We start from the raw sequence: 14,563 nt of genomic DNA, 5'->3' as shown, positions 1-14,563 counted from the left end.
TAGGTCACTCTGGACACAGAGTAGAACACGGGACAGACTGAGAAGCATCCAGACTTGGAGAAACCAGCGAGGAGACCAGGCAATAATTCAAGTGCGAGAGGACGAGAGCCTGAACTGAAGCACTATAATCAGAAAAGGACAAATTCCAGGAACAAGCCAGGACAAAAGCAGTCCGAAGAGAAGGGAAGGTTCAAAAAGTCATACTGAGGGCCGGTGACGTTTTCACTGAGATGGGAAAATATGTGACTAGCGAATAGTTCATCTCTGACAACAGTCTGAGCTATTTGAAGCTCGGGAGCAAAGATGTTCCACAGCCAGTTGGCAAATCACAGGCGCTGGAGCACAAGAGATGGGGGTGGGGTGGGGGGTGCGTGTGTGAGAGTTTCTGTGTGTGGCAGCCATAGACTAGGGGCAAGTAAGACAGTAACTACCACCTACTGAGCACTTACTACCTACCTGGACTGTGCGAAGCACTTCACCACTTTAGCACTTTATTTATAAAAATAAATATATAAAAAATATTTTAATTCATATATACATAAGCAATATATATATTTAATATCCAGTTATTAATCACCCCCCAATGCATACACACACCCACAGGTCCCCATTTTACAGATGTGGAAACCAAGTTTAGAGCAACAACATGCCAAGGGTCAAAGAGCTCCTAAGTGGAAGAAAAGAGATTTGAATTCAATGCTGACTCCAAATCCTGGGATCTTACAACACCCCCCAAAATAAGGTGAACTTTAAAAAGCATGTTGGCAAGAAAGGGAGTGGAAAGAGCATCAAAGGGAAAGAAGAAAGTGGAAATGTGCTGACTGCCAATTCTTGTCAGCCATTGGATGAGGCACTTTCCATGTACTATCTCCTTTAATCCCCACACCCAATGGTTAAAACCTATGTAATTAGCCCTATTTCTTACACAACAGACCTTGCTCAAGACCACAGCACTGATGAATAGCAAAAAAAAAAAAAAAAAGGGATCTGAAACCACGCCACCTTACTCCAAAGAATATAATGACATGAGGAAATATTAAATTATTGGGGCACCTGGCTGGCTCAGCCAATAGAGTGTGAGACTCTTCGTCTCAGGGTTGTGAGTTCAAGCCCCGGGTTAGGTATACAGCTTACTTAAAACAAATACATAAAAATTTTAAATAAATAAAAATAACTTTAGGGGCGCCTGGGTGGCTCAGTCGGTTAAGGCTCCGACTTCGGCTCAGGTCAGATCTCACGTTCATGGGTTCGAGCCCGGCGTCAGGCTCTGTGCTGACAGCTAGCTCAGAGCCTGGAGCCTGCTTCCAGTTCTGTGTCTCCTTCTCTCTCTGCCCCTCCCCATCTCGTGCTCTGTCTGTCTCTGTATCAAAAATAAATAAAACATCAAAAAAATTAAAAAAAATTACTTTAGAATTAGGCAATCTAATAGATTGAAAAAGAATGAGGAGAAAGTTTTATGGAGGAATCCGGGGATAACAGAATTTTAAGACGGGTGGTCAGCAAGGTCAAATGCTGTCAAAAAGTCAGGCTAAGGACTGGAAAGCCCATTTTGTTTAATTAACAGGCTCTGGTGACCTTTTTGAGCACAGACACTGCGGAAGGGTGGGTGGGAAGTCAGACAGCAGTGAACCAGACAGACACTAGGAAGTAGGAAAACAGGAGCGGGGAGGGGAGGAGAGGGTGCGAGCTGGAGCCCAGGGGAGGCGGGAGGCGAGGGAACAAGGGTGTTTCTGGGTGGGAAGACCTCGCAGGCACAGAGGAGGGCGTGGTGGAGGAGAGAACTAGACCCCAGGGGAGGGTTTGAGGGATGTTGCGAGGTTGGAGACAGGACAGTGTCCTCCTCTGACCATGAGGAGGCGGGACCAGGTACCTGAGTGGGGAAGCTGGAGATGGGGAAGAGGTGTAAGCACACTAATGGGAGTCAGTGGGTGAGTCACAAATAGAAACCACAGCAGGTGGAGCTGTGGCACAAAGGAAACTTTATTTGCAGTACATTAAGGAGATCACAGGGAATAACTTGCAGTCAAAACCCCCCAGCAAGGGAGCAAGGGCGGATGGGTTCCTTTTCTTTAGGGTTAGGATGAATATTCAGAAGGAGGAGCTTTGTCATGGTGTGTAGACTGGGCATAAGGTCACACACACACACACACACACACACACACACACACGGGGCCTCAGGTAACTTGCCTACACGTGCAAGTAGGTTATGTAAGTGAGGCTTGTGTCCCTCCTTGGGCAGAGATTTTTGTATGAAAATGAGGTAGAGGTAACCTTTGGTCATCCCCCGGGTCCCCCCGCAGGCCATCTGCTCAGGGGCACCAGGGGTGGAGCTCAAACTGGTCTGGGCAGTATTGCTTCAGGGGTAGTTTCCTGGTTTAGGCCCGTGGGGTCTTTAGTCAAAGTTAAGAGATGAACTGGAATGAAGAGCTCAAGGGGAAAACGTGGGACGAAGAGGAGTGGGTCCAGGCAGGGGAGCGGTAGCGGTCAGGTGTCGGGATCCAGCTGGTGCCCGAGGCACGTGGAAGGAGCGCCAGTCCAGTGGCCCCTCCCCACGCGGCAGTAGGCCCGCCAGCTGTGGAGAGAGACGGCTCGGGCAGGATGGAGGAGGCAGGAAGGGACGCTGTGGGAAGCTGGGACGAACAGCCACCGCTAAAGATGTCGGGCGGCACGAAAGACTCAGCCAGGGCTGCGCACCAGGATTCTGTGCCTGGATCCATCAGCGAGGCGGCGTGATCGCCTCCGGAACTGCCCGCAGCCTGCCTGCCGGAGGGACCCGCGGTGGGCTCCTCCAGGGCGGGCAGCCGTCCCGACGCAAAGGGAGTGCGGGAGCTGGTGACAGTGTCTCTGAAGTGACTGCTAGTGGCATCTGCACCGGGGACAGGAAGTCAAAGGAGCACTGAGAACCTCACAGGACAGAGAAGGTTGAGGAGATTGAACAGGAGTCTGATGGGAAGGGAGGAGCGTGGAGCAGAGAGCACAGTCTCAGAGGTCAAGATGTCCAGGGTAGGACCCTTCTGTGGAATGCGTCCCAGGATGTGGCCCTCGTCGTGGTGGCACAGAGGGGACAAGCAGTGGGGATGGGAGGCTGGACATCTTCATCTTGGGGCCGGCAGTCCCGGAGAGCAGGAGGTCTCCAGATGCTGAGGACAGTTCCTATTCTGCCCAGATTCAAGTCACTTGAAACACTGAGAAGCATGAAATCACTGACACAGTGAAATCACTGATATCACTGATTAAATCATTGATGAATCCTTGATAAAATCTTTTTGATTAAAGAATGTCTTGTCACTACTGTGTCGCATGTTGACAGAGACCTCCTCGATGGCATCTAACAAAGGGACCGCAGAATCACACTGAGTGGGGCCGCTGTCATCCACAGGCTAGGGGGCCCCCGCTTTAGGTCTCTGCCCGCCCTGTAAGTCGATCGGCGGAGCGAGCGCTAAGCCAAAACCTCCTCTCTGATCTGAGGGCATCTGTACTTCACATCCAAGGGGCAGGCCAGACCCTGTTCTTGCCACAAATGCCTGCTGCTGGCTCTGAAAAAGTGGCTTTGAAGGACAAAGTAGACACTGAGGAGAGCCAGCCACACCACACACTTCCCCCACAAAGATGTTTATCTTAAAAGAGGCCTGTGTTGCAAGCCTAGGCCCTGAGTAGCAATGCTGCTTGGTTTTAAAATTTACTAGAGCTACTTCTGCAGCAGATGAAATACCATATGCTTTGCAAGAGGCTGTTACTCTCTGGGGATTGGACTGCTAGTTTCATTTTTCCCTTCCTCTTCTCCTCATCCTTGTCTTCCTCCTCCTCCTCCTCCTCCTCCTCCTCCTCATCCTCTGTTACTCTCTGGGGCTCGGACTAATGGTTTTATTCTCCTCCTCCTCTTCCTTCTTTCTTTGGTCCCGTAATCTTTTCTCAAATTATAAACCCATGTGAAAGCCAGATATGTAAAATAGGGAGAAGTAGAGATTCCCAGGTTAGGGCCATGGTGAGGGCTCCAGCGCCTCGCTCACTCAGCCCTCACCCTCTTCTCCCCCACCTCTAACTCCCTACCCCAGCCACAGGAGATCACTTCTTAAGGCTTTCTTGCAGCAGGTGGGGGAAAAAAAGACCTACTAAATTTCGTTTACTTCTAGCACTATCATTTGATTAGCCAATTATTCAGTAAAGACAAGATGCCAGTAGGTTCGGCAAAATGAAAATATCTGGAAAACGAACATGTACATCTGGAGCACGCCCCTAGTTCATGGTCTGTTTCCAAAACCAACAGCTGGAGAATCACCACAGGACACCAGGTTCAAAGCAGACCCATGGGGTGGTGGAGCTGACAGCTCTGGGGGGTGGCTACCCAGGTCACAATGATTCCCGTTCTGTAGAAACACACCCCGTCTGCGTCACAGTGATGGGCCCAAGGTCTGGGCTGGTATGACATCACCTCCTCCAATGGCCGCAGCTGACTGGTCCAGCTGAGTTGACTGTTCCAAGTCCAGCCAGTCTCTGGAATTTTTTATCTGGCCTCCAGGAATAGAATCAGGCTCCTTCTCCCCACCCATCTCTCTTTGACAAAGTTGTAAGCTATAAAACTTAGATGTTGCCACAGGCCATGATCCCCATCTGAGAGAGAAAAGCCATATACAGTGAAAGGGAATAAAGCCACCCAGAGAAAGAACCAGAGATAAGTGGCAAAGAGCAAGGGGAGGGGGCCTCCGGTGTTTGAGCTCTTGACTTTCATTGGGACTCTGGTCCATTCCTGCCCTTTAAACGGCTTAATTTTTCAGCCTTTCCTTGGAGTCCATGAGTCAGTAAATTCCACCTTCTATTTCTGCTAGCTCAAGTTCTTGGCACTTGAAATAAAACTAATAAATAAAAAAGCAAGACAATCAAATACACACTGTCAGTGACAGAACTAATCTTGCTCCAGATTTAACAACTCTAACTTGTTCTGAGGAATCTGGAAAGATGCCTGCGTAATCCAGAAATCTAGAAAGACAGGGTTTTTGTGACAGTCCTTTGAGTCGGGCCTCGAGGGGAGAAAAAGTAGATACAGCAACACTCCAAGCGGTCTGAGCAGGATTTGGGCTCGTGAGACTGAACGGCTGTAAAGATGTGTCAGTAACAGTAGCACCAGAGTGGCTGGTGTGGGCAGCCCTTAGCAGCCCCATTATCTCCACAAGCTCCCTCGAAGACACTCTAAGTAACCCTACGATAGAAGTTAAAACTCTTCCAAGTAGAGGCAGTTCTGTTCACCATCTTCACTCCTGTTGGAATCTTGACCTTGAAACCACTGCTGTGCCAATTGTAGCTTTCTTTCCTGCTTCTCTTTGGGACCTGCCCTTCCTTCCAAACAAGCTTGCAAACCGGGCCTCTCCTCTCTAGCTCCTCTAAGCGTCAAGGTCAAAGAGACTTCCTGCAGGGGACTCGTTTGGTTAGAGTTGCAAAAGGCACTGACTGGGCTTTACCAAGAAAGTCTGTGATTTATGGTTCCTAGTGTACAAACATTCAGAAACTGAGCTCTGTGGCTCCCTTGCTGGGAAGCAAGGAAGGCAAACAAAAAAAGCAGCAGGGCTTTGGTGGGGTGCTAGAGTTCAGGAGGAGATCTGATGGGCTCAGGAAGGAAATCAGCTCCACAGTGAAACCAGATTCCTGTGTGGAACTGAGCGAGACCCTCCAGCCGCAGATGAGAGGGTGGAGAGACCCTGCTGAGAAACTGAGGGGAAGGCAGGGGGTTTGGGAAACGAGTTCTTGTTGCCTGAATTCCGCCAGGAAGAGAACGTAATATGGTACATCTTTTCTATTAACTCTTTCAGGCCTTTACTGAGCCGGGAAAGGGTACTTACTCATTGAAGCTGGTGGCTAATGAAGTAGAAATAAAGATCACACGTAAAAATATCATTAAATTTCTTCTTCTTTTATGGGCGGCACTCTTCGTATTAGAGTTCAGCCCAGTGGTCAAAGGATAATATACCACAAGGTGAAAAACTAAAGATTTTCTGAAAGATTTCATCTCCTAACCTTGTCTTTTTGGACAATGTTTATTTTTAAGAGAGAGAGAGGGCACGCACGTGCAAATGGGGAAGGGGCAGAGAGAGAGGGAGACAGAGGATCCAAAGTAGGTTCTGTGCTGACAGCAGACAGCCTGATTCAGGGCTTGAACCTATGGACCACAAGATCATGACCTGAGCTGAAGTCAGACACTTAACAGACTGAACCATCCAGGTGCCCCTCCTAGCCTTATTTTAAAATTTCCTCTAGTTGCAAGTTCCACAAACATTCTGTTCCCTTCAGTACAAGTTATAAAATAAGTGCTCAATAATTCATATCAATGAATGAATGAATGAATGAGTGAATGGGACATCACTATATAGTCTACAAGTGTCCTCTATCCTAGAAACAGGTCATGGAGCCTACTCTTAGAGCCTTTGGGATTGCTTTCCTATCCCCTTACCATACCCGACCATTGAAGGTCATGTTCATGACCACTTAAACAGGGCCTGGTTGGGGGTTAACATATAAGGAAATATAAGGAAATAGGGGAGCCTGACTTCAGCTCAGGTCATGATCTCACGGTCTGTGGGTTCAAGCCCCGTGTCAGGCTCTGTGCTAGCAGCTAGCTCAGAGCCTGGAGCCTGCTTCGTATTCTGTTTCCCTCTCTCTCTGCGCCTCCCCCATTCATGCTCTGTTCCTTTCTGTCTCAATACTAAATAAACATAAAAAAATAAATAAATAAATATAAGGAAATATATTCAGTAAAGTGTCCCTGTAGCCTTTACAAGGCCAGTAATGGCCAATGAAGCATTTCCAGTGCTCCCCAGCTCTCTGAAGTGCCTGGGGAAGTGGTACCTGGCAAACAGTGCCCTCTCTCTGCTCCACACGCCTGGCCAGCCCTTTACTCACCATGAGGAACAGAAAGCTGCCCGAGAGTTTGCTGCCGGGGAGCATCTGTTTAGCTGGCATTGACTCCTGTGGGAACAAAGCCAAGGATGCCGGGTGAGGAGAGGGGAATGAGTCAAGATTAAAAAGAAGGAGGAGGAGGAGGAGGACCAAATGTTGACCAACATTTTAATAAGTCATTCCCCATAACTTGCAGCTCCTCATGCCATTTACGTAACAGCCCGGCTCAGGTCTGCTCTGCCTGACAAATAAGATTTCTACAGGGCCGCATGGGTGGCTCAGTCAGTTAAGCATCCAACTTCAGCTCAGGTCATGATCTCACGGTTCATGAGTTCGAGCTCTGCGTCGGGCTCTGTGCTGACAGCTCAGAGCCTGGAACCAGCTTCCAATTCTGTGTATGTGTGTGTCTCTCTCTCTCTGCCCTTCTCCCACTCGTGGTCTCTCTCTCTCAAAAATAAATAAACAACAACAACAAAAAAGATTTCTACATCATGACAGTTGCCCCAGCTTTGATACGCTAAGCATCTACTTTATTTTCACTGACCTATGAGCACCACTAGGGAACAGACGTGGTGTTACTGGATTTCTATTTCCAGAGCCTGGCACGGTGTCTGGTAAACACAGTAACTCAGTGAATGTCTGTTGAGTGAGTGCTTCCATGCATGTTTTTACCATGCAGGGAAAAATGTCTGGCCTCAGTGAGCAGGTAAGTTGGTAAATATTTGGTACTTTTCAGGATATCATTAAGTAGAAGAGAGCTCTAGGATCTCCCATGAACGCCACCTCTGTTAGGAGGGGTACCACATTAAGCATCCTATATGGTTTTTTTCAGTATACCTACAAATCACTCCGTATCAATTAGTAAGGAACCAGCGTTCTTGCTTCAATGCTTTCTTCTATCCCCTCATCCGGTAAATGAACCAAATAACTGAGTGAATGTTTATCGGCCAAACCATATTAGAGTCTCAGGTCTATCAAAATCCTCCAACACAATTACCAAAGTCTTTTTTAAAGTAAGTTCAGCGGGGGGCACCTGGGTGGCTCAGTCGGTTGAGTGTCCGACTTTGACTCAAGTCACGATTTCACAGTCCATGGGTTCGAGCCCCACATGGGGCTCTGTGCTGACAGCTCGGAGCCTAGAGCCTGCTTTGGATTCTGTGTCTTCCTCTCTCTCTGCCCCTACCTTGCTTGTGCTCTGTCTCTCTCTGCCTCTCAAAAATAAAAAAACATTAAAAAAATTTTTAAATAAAGTAAGTTCAGCCATTAGGAAAAAACATTTCAGAAATGTATGTTGGCACATCAGCCAAAGACAACGCTCGCTCATATGAGGCCATCAACACCGAGAAGCAGAGAAAACAAACAGCTTTAAGGCCCATCCAGAATGGGGAAAATGTGAACTATGGAAAGCCTGGCCAGGCCCAGAACACAGCAAACAGGGGATGACAGCCAGCGTAGGCTACAGAATGTGGCAGCAGCCAAAATTTGTAGATAACTCACAATGCAGATTGGCCATGTCAGTTAAAGGAACCGCATTCACAGCCCTGACATAGACCAATTCTGTGGGTAATTTGTCAGGTGTGTTGAAGCCAGGACTTTATCCAGGGAATGTGGTAGAAGAAAATGGCCATGCAATGCGGCAAACGGGCTGAGAACAGAGGCCAACAATGCGTCAAGGGAAGCCTGGATTCGGAGGGCAGGGTTTTTCTCTGCTGCAGGGTTCCCTTATAATTAACCAATTAAGGCCACAGCTTCATTTCCTGTGGCAGTTTTCTCTGCCACGCAGAATGAGGTCACAGCCCTAACCACACAGATCTGTAGAGCATCTGGGTGATGAAGAATGGCTTCAGATATGCTTGGATCATTCCCCGGGGATGATTGGACACGTGTGTGGTATTCTGAGCCTCAGTAGGAAGAGTTTCCCAGAGGAATCAAAGTGTATTCTGACACCAGCTTTTAAGGCCCTATTTACATCCTTATCACATGACTCTAACAAACGAGACAGAATATTACTGAATCTATTGAGCAGCCCTAGAAGCTGAAATAGATCAATCAGAGCTCCATCAACTCTGAAATAACCAACAGTAGCAATATTCTGTACCACTAAGTGTGATTCTCTATGTGAAAAGAATTATTTAATCTACTTTCTTATTATGTGAAAGAATCATTTAAACTCCAAGGAGCCACTGGGATGTAACGTATCACTGTCAGTATTATGTAGATGATGTCAATTTCTCAGAGAAACCAGCAGTATTTATTGGCCGTCAGAGTTCTGCAACCAGGACCATCCACAAATAGAAGGGATGGATTGTACATAAGTCAGTGAAGGGAGTGGAGGGAAGCAGAGAGGACGGGCAGAAAAATCAAACATCAGAGAGGGACAAGAGGCATTACCGCATTATTCTAGATGAGCTAATCATAAAGTTGTGTGTATTGTTTTGACGAAGAGAACACGAGCAAAAAACTCTCCCGCTGTCCTTTTTCCTTATGTTTGACAAGACAGGGAGGTCAGAGCATATTCATGGACGCACACTAAAGCTTGAAAACACAGCCAAGCCTTTTGGCTCTTCCGTTTACCTGGCTTTTCAGTTCAGAGGTTGAGGAGTGAAAAGGAGGTGAAGGCAAAGGCCAGGGCAGACTGTGCTACCTTCCTCCTCTTAATAAGACAGTGGGAGCTGATACTGGGGGTGAGGCTGGGGGCTGAGTTTAAAAAAAAGGGGTAGGCCATGGAAGGACCTAAGAAGCTTCTACCATAACTGGTGGATTAGTCAGAGGATAGGAAGCCTGAGACCAGGGGAGGCCCAGAGGCCAAGAGTGAGAGAAGAGAAACCTGGTAGCATTCAAAAGAGGTGGCTTCCTGGCTTGTGTGTGTTTTGTCTCTCAGACTGTAGCTCTTTCTTAATAACCTTTCTTAATAACCCGTTCAGGGAGGCCTGATGCACAAGGAGGAGGCCTGCAGTGCGGGCAGGATGCAAGCCCCGCCCCTCGGCGGAGGCTGTGACACCCCTCAGCCAGAGGAAAATTCCGACTCACTGGATGAGGTGAGGACAGCGTTTCTACCGTTTTCCTCTGTGTCCGGAACAAGGCTGGGGCCCAGGGGCCAGGGCTGGGAAGGTTCTGAGTCAGGTCAGCTGCAGAGCTTCTTAATTAGAAACAGGAATTGAGGAAAGAGCAGTGGGAGAAAGACAATCTCATGCACAAATTCATGAGAAGGTTTACCTCTGGGGAAAAGGCCAGGATTGGAGGGGTGGCCAAAGGCGCTCAGTCTTGTCTGTACTGTTCATATTTAAGAAGACAACGCTTTCATGTGTTAAACTCATCTTTATAAAGCCTTATATTTAAGAAAGACGTAGAGGGAAGTGAGGGAGAGGTAGGAAGAAAGGATGAAAGACACAACTAACAGCCTAAGTCTCCTGGTAAAGGTCTTCCTGGGTGCTGGATGAAGGCGACCCACAGGGGCGGGGCTTAGAAGCAATGGAAGACAGACACACAGAGCAAATCACAAGCAGAATTCCCTGGGTCACAAAAAGGCATGGAAGAAACAACAGAAGTCTGTGATGAAAGAGTGAAAAGAAAAAGACACATACACACCCCCCCCCCCCTACCCGGCCGAGTCCTAGCCCACACTGCCCGTCAGACTGAGGCTCCGATTCCCCACTCTCATACAGTGGGGAGCAAATTCCAGCTTGCCCCACTGGGCCACTCAAGCAACCTCTCTCCTCTTAGGTCCTCTCTGCCAACCGTGCCCTTGGTTGTGGAGAAACCGCCTACCCGGAACTGGAAAACTGGAAAGAGACATAAACGGGAAGAAGGACCACCTCCTCATCCTGCCCTCTAACTTTCTACCAATGCAATTCCACCCCAGACCTACTGGCCCACCCAGCAAGCTCGAGAAGAATGCGTACCACTGTCATACATTCAAGGACTTCCCTGGGGGGCCTTCCTGGGGAGAATCCCCGGGGAGGGTGGAGACCCCCTCGTTTGGAAGGAGCCCACCCCTAAGTTTGTGGCCCTGTCTGCTGGGCTCAGGTGAGCCGCCAGGGCACGGCAGGGCCCAGCTCAGCTGGAGGCAGGCGGCCCTTCTGCTTCCTGCCGCTTAGCCATCTCGCTGCACCGTTCCCGCTACTTTAGCCCCTTAGGGCTTTGCGGGGGAACCGATCTGGGATCCCCGGGAGGACGGGGGCGGAGAACCCCTTCTAGAGATTAGGTTGGAGGCGCTGGGGGAGGGGAGCTGGGAGTGGGAGGAGCAGTTACCTCATTGAAGCCCTCCTGCAGGACGTCCAGTAAGTTCCCCCGGGTCAGGCAGGCCAGCATTGTTCCTGCCGGGGGCTCCCCGGGCGGGGGCTCCAGGCCGGGCGGCCGCCGCCACCGCCTCCTCCCTCTGCACACAAAGACTCCGCTCAGCTCATTGGGATCCCTCCGGAGTCCCGCAGGCCACTTACTGGAAACCTCTACTGGAGCCAAACTAGCGGCTTCCACTGGGCATGCTCGCGCCGGGGCCTCGGCCGGAGGGGCCCGGGCGCTGCCTCGGTTCCTATAGAAACAGCTGGGCGAGCAAAGGGCGGAGGGGCGCTGGCTGGCAGCCCCCCGCCCCGCGTGCGGCAGGCGTGTGCAAGCGCGCGCACACACACTGCGTACAACACACACACACCGGGCGAGGGGCGGGCGCGTGTGCCCGCGCTGCAGACACGCACCGGGCCTCCAGGCGGGCGGGCGGTGCGCGCGCGCCGCGAGCATGCACACACGTGAGCGCACGCACACACACTCGTTGACACACCGGCGGGTGTGCCGGTGTGTGCGTGTGCTTGCAGTCACACACGAGCATGCACACCAGGTCTGCAGGCGGCGTGCGGCGGGAGCGCGCGCGCACACACTTTCTGATTGAAGGCCAAGTGCCCACCGCAAGGTAGGTGGGGAGGGGAGTGAATAAAGATTTTCCCCCCTGACTAGCTAAAAACAGCAACCTTTTTCCACAGGGGCCTGGGCAGTGAGGTTAGGCTGAAGAAGGGGAAGCAGAGGGACCAAAAAAAAAACAACACAAAAAACCAAAAAAAAAAAACCAGTGAGAAAAACCAGCCAGAAGGAGAGGGAAAAAAGAAGATAGAACTTGAGTTGCCGATGGTATCAGCACACATTTAAGAGAATACTCCACAAACCACGCAGGATCACAACAGAAACATCAAGGGTAAATCAAAGATCACCAAGGTATACTCCAAAAAGCCTCTCTTTTCTTTCTTTTAAAAAGTAACTGCTAAAATGTGAAGCCCATATTTTTAGTGAGCCTTAAATGAATCAAATGGGTTCTAATTAAAATAAACACTACAGAAATGTCCTGGAGCTTTTGGCCAAGTTGGGTAAAAGCTTGCTCAAATGAAACAGGGAGCTCTTCCCCTCTGTTGCTAGTTATTCAAGTCACAGCCTTGATTATTTATTTTTAGGAATACCAGTCATTCGTGCTCTCTCTCAGTGCACATTCTTGTTTCTATAGGAAAACCGGAAGCTGAAAAAACACCCATATTATGTTACACCTCGTGGTCCCAGATGGGAGGGATTTACAGAATGTTAAGGCTCAGAAAAAGTCAGGGCTTTGCCCAGGACACAGCTGGTCAGCGACAAAGACATTTTGAGAAACTAGGATCTGCACTCCTGCTTTTGCAAAAGGCCCAAATTCCTTCCCCAAATGCCTACTGGTACCTTAGCAAGAAGTGTCAGTGATGGCTCTTTTCAACCTAATGACCTCCTCCTCCTCGGGTCACTAGAGAAAAAAGAAAATCCATACCCCAAGCATCCAGAACTAGCAACATCTTGCCTGAATGTCTGAAGCTGCTAAACACAGAGACACTTCTGAGAAAGACACACCTCTCCCGGGAGGCAGCAACAGGAAGCAGGAGGCCAGCAGGGGTGTTATGTGGCTGTTGCTGCTGGCCTGGATGCTGTGTGTTCAACTCTGGCAAAGGCTGGGGAAAAGCCATGGCACCAAATCAAACTGCACCCGATCAGCCCAAAAGTCAGATGGCCACCGTCCTTCATAACTAGCTGGGGAATTTACTGCCCCCAATTCCCCTCGCCACGACCACGGCTCATGGTGTTAATACCATCAGGTGAGTCACTAACACATATTACTGCAACAAGGCCCTTTTAAAAGAGAAGCATGAAATTTCCAGCAACGGACAATTGTAGGCAACACATCTATGTGCATGGTGATGCAAAAGCAAAATACTGAGTTGGTGGATCCCTGGGTAGAGGATTCTGATCTGACGGCCATCATGCTTTCGCACACTCAAAAATATTGAGCCTTGGGGCGCCTGGGTGGCTCAGTCGGTTAAGCATCCGGCTTTGGCTCAGGTCAGATCTCACGGTTCGTGGGTTCGAGCCCCGCGTCGGGCTCTCTGCTGACAGCTAGCTCAGAGCCTGGAGCCTGTTTCGGATTCTGTGTCTCCCTCTCTCTCTGACCCTCCCCTGCTCCAGCTGTCTCTCTCTGTCTCTCAAAAATAAAAAATAAAAAAAATTTAAAAAAAAAGATCTTCTAAAAAAAAAATATTGAGCCTTCAGAGGGAGGCCCTGCTGATAGTTATTTACCAAAAGGTCACTGTTTCTCAAAGAACAAGTCCTTCTTCTTTTTTAAAATTCTTTTCTTACATTTATTTATTTTTGAGAGACAAAGACAGAGCACAAGCTGGGGAGGGGTAGAGAGAGAAGGAGACACAGAATCTGAAGCAGGCTCCAGGCTCTGAGCAAGCTGTCAGCACAGAGGCTGACGCGGGACTCGAACCCACGAACCGTGAGATCATGATGTGAGAACATGACCGGAGCCAAAGTCAGACGTTTAACCTACTGAGCCCCTCAGACACCCCAACAAGTCCTTTTTCAAAGTAGGACCTGTGAACTCAATATTCCCGGGAAAAGACTCATTAGATTTTAAAGCTACAAAAAAAAAAGTTTCCTTTGACACACATGAAGGAACAAAGGCTAGGGGAGTTATTTGCAGTCACTTAGCAAATCGGGATGGTGCTGAGATCTGAACCGAATGCCTCTGACGCTCAGCCCTGTGCTATTTGCCCTGCACCTCCCAGCACGCTGGAGGAATTAGAGGCACTGTGGTGAACAGATACAAGATTTATTACAGGGCACATGGTCCGCGATTATACTATTCCCTAGAAGTCTGTAATTATATCAACCACATAGGCTGCAGTAGTCGTGCGCAGTGTGATGATGGAAATGCTCTATATTTGTGCTCTCCAATCCAGGGGCACATGTGTCTATTGAGCACTTAAAATGTGGCTAGCGTGGGGTGCCTGGGTGGGTTAGTCCATTGAGCATCTGACTTGAGCTCAAGCCATGATCTCACGGTTCGTAAGTTCAAGCCCCACATCAGGGCTGGCTGCTGTTAGCACGGAGCCAGCTCTGGATCCTCTGTCCGCTTCTCTCTCTGATGATGCTCTCGATCTCTCTCTCTCAAAACAAAATAAACATTTTAAAAAGTGTGGCTATCGCAAATGCAGAACTAAAATTTCAACAGCATTTAATTTTTTTCCTGATATACAGTTGGATATACCCACTTATAGAAATCTTTTTTTTCCCGTTTTTAAATTTATCTTTGAGAGACAGAGAGAGACAGCGTGAGCAGGGGAGGGTCAGAGAGAGAGGGAGACACAGAATCTGAAACAGGCTCCAGGCT

The 14,563-nt window shown here is 49.1% G+C and overlaps 1 protein-coding gene across 5 annotated transcripts in view; it reads right to left on the bottom strand.

Moving 5' to 3' along the window:
* The window catches only part of DIXDC1 (DIX domain containing 1), a 64,715-nt gene extending 53,181 nt beyond the window's left edge, over positions 1 to 11,534 (bottom strand). For 4 of the 5 annotated variants that reach the window (XM_029956092.1, XM_029956094.1, XM_029956096.1 and 1 more), the window contains exon 1: positions 11,140 to 11,534. In XM_029956092.1, the coding sequence (XP_029811952.1) occupies positions 11,140 to 11,199 (60 nt within the window). In that variant the 5' untranslated portion in view covers positions 11,200 to 11,534. The remainder of the gene's footprint in view (positions 1 to 11,139) is intronic. The other variant, XM_029956093.1, reaches the window with a different exon arrangement.
* Between the last annotated feature and the right edge of the window lie 3,029 nt (positions 11,535 to 14,563).

The sequence above is a fragment of the Suricata suricatta genome, chromosome 11 (assembly GCF_006229205.1).
Source record: "Suricata suricatta isolate VVHF042 chromosome 11, meerkat_22Aug2017_6uvM2_HiC, whole genome shotgun sequence".
In the NCBI taxonomy this organism is placed as follows: Eukaryota; Metazoa; Chordata; class Mammalia; order Carnivora; family Herpestidae; genus Suricata; species Suricata suricatta.
Note: the sequence above shows the minus strand (reverse complement) of the source record. Positions and strands in the feature narration are given on the sequence as shown.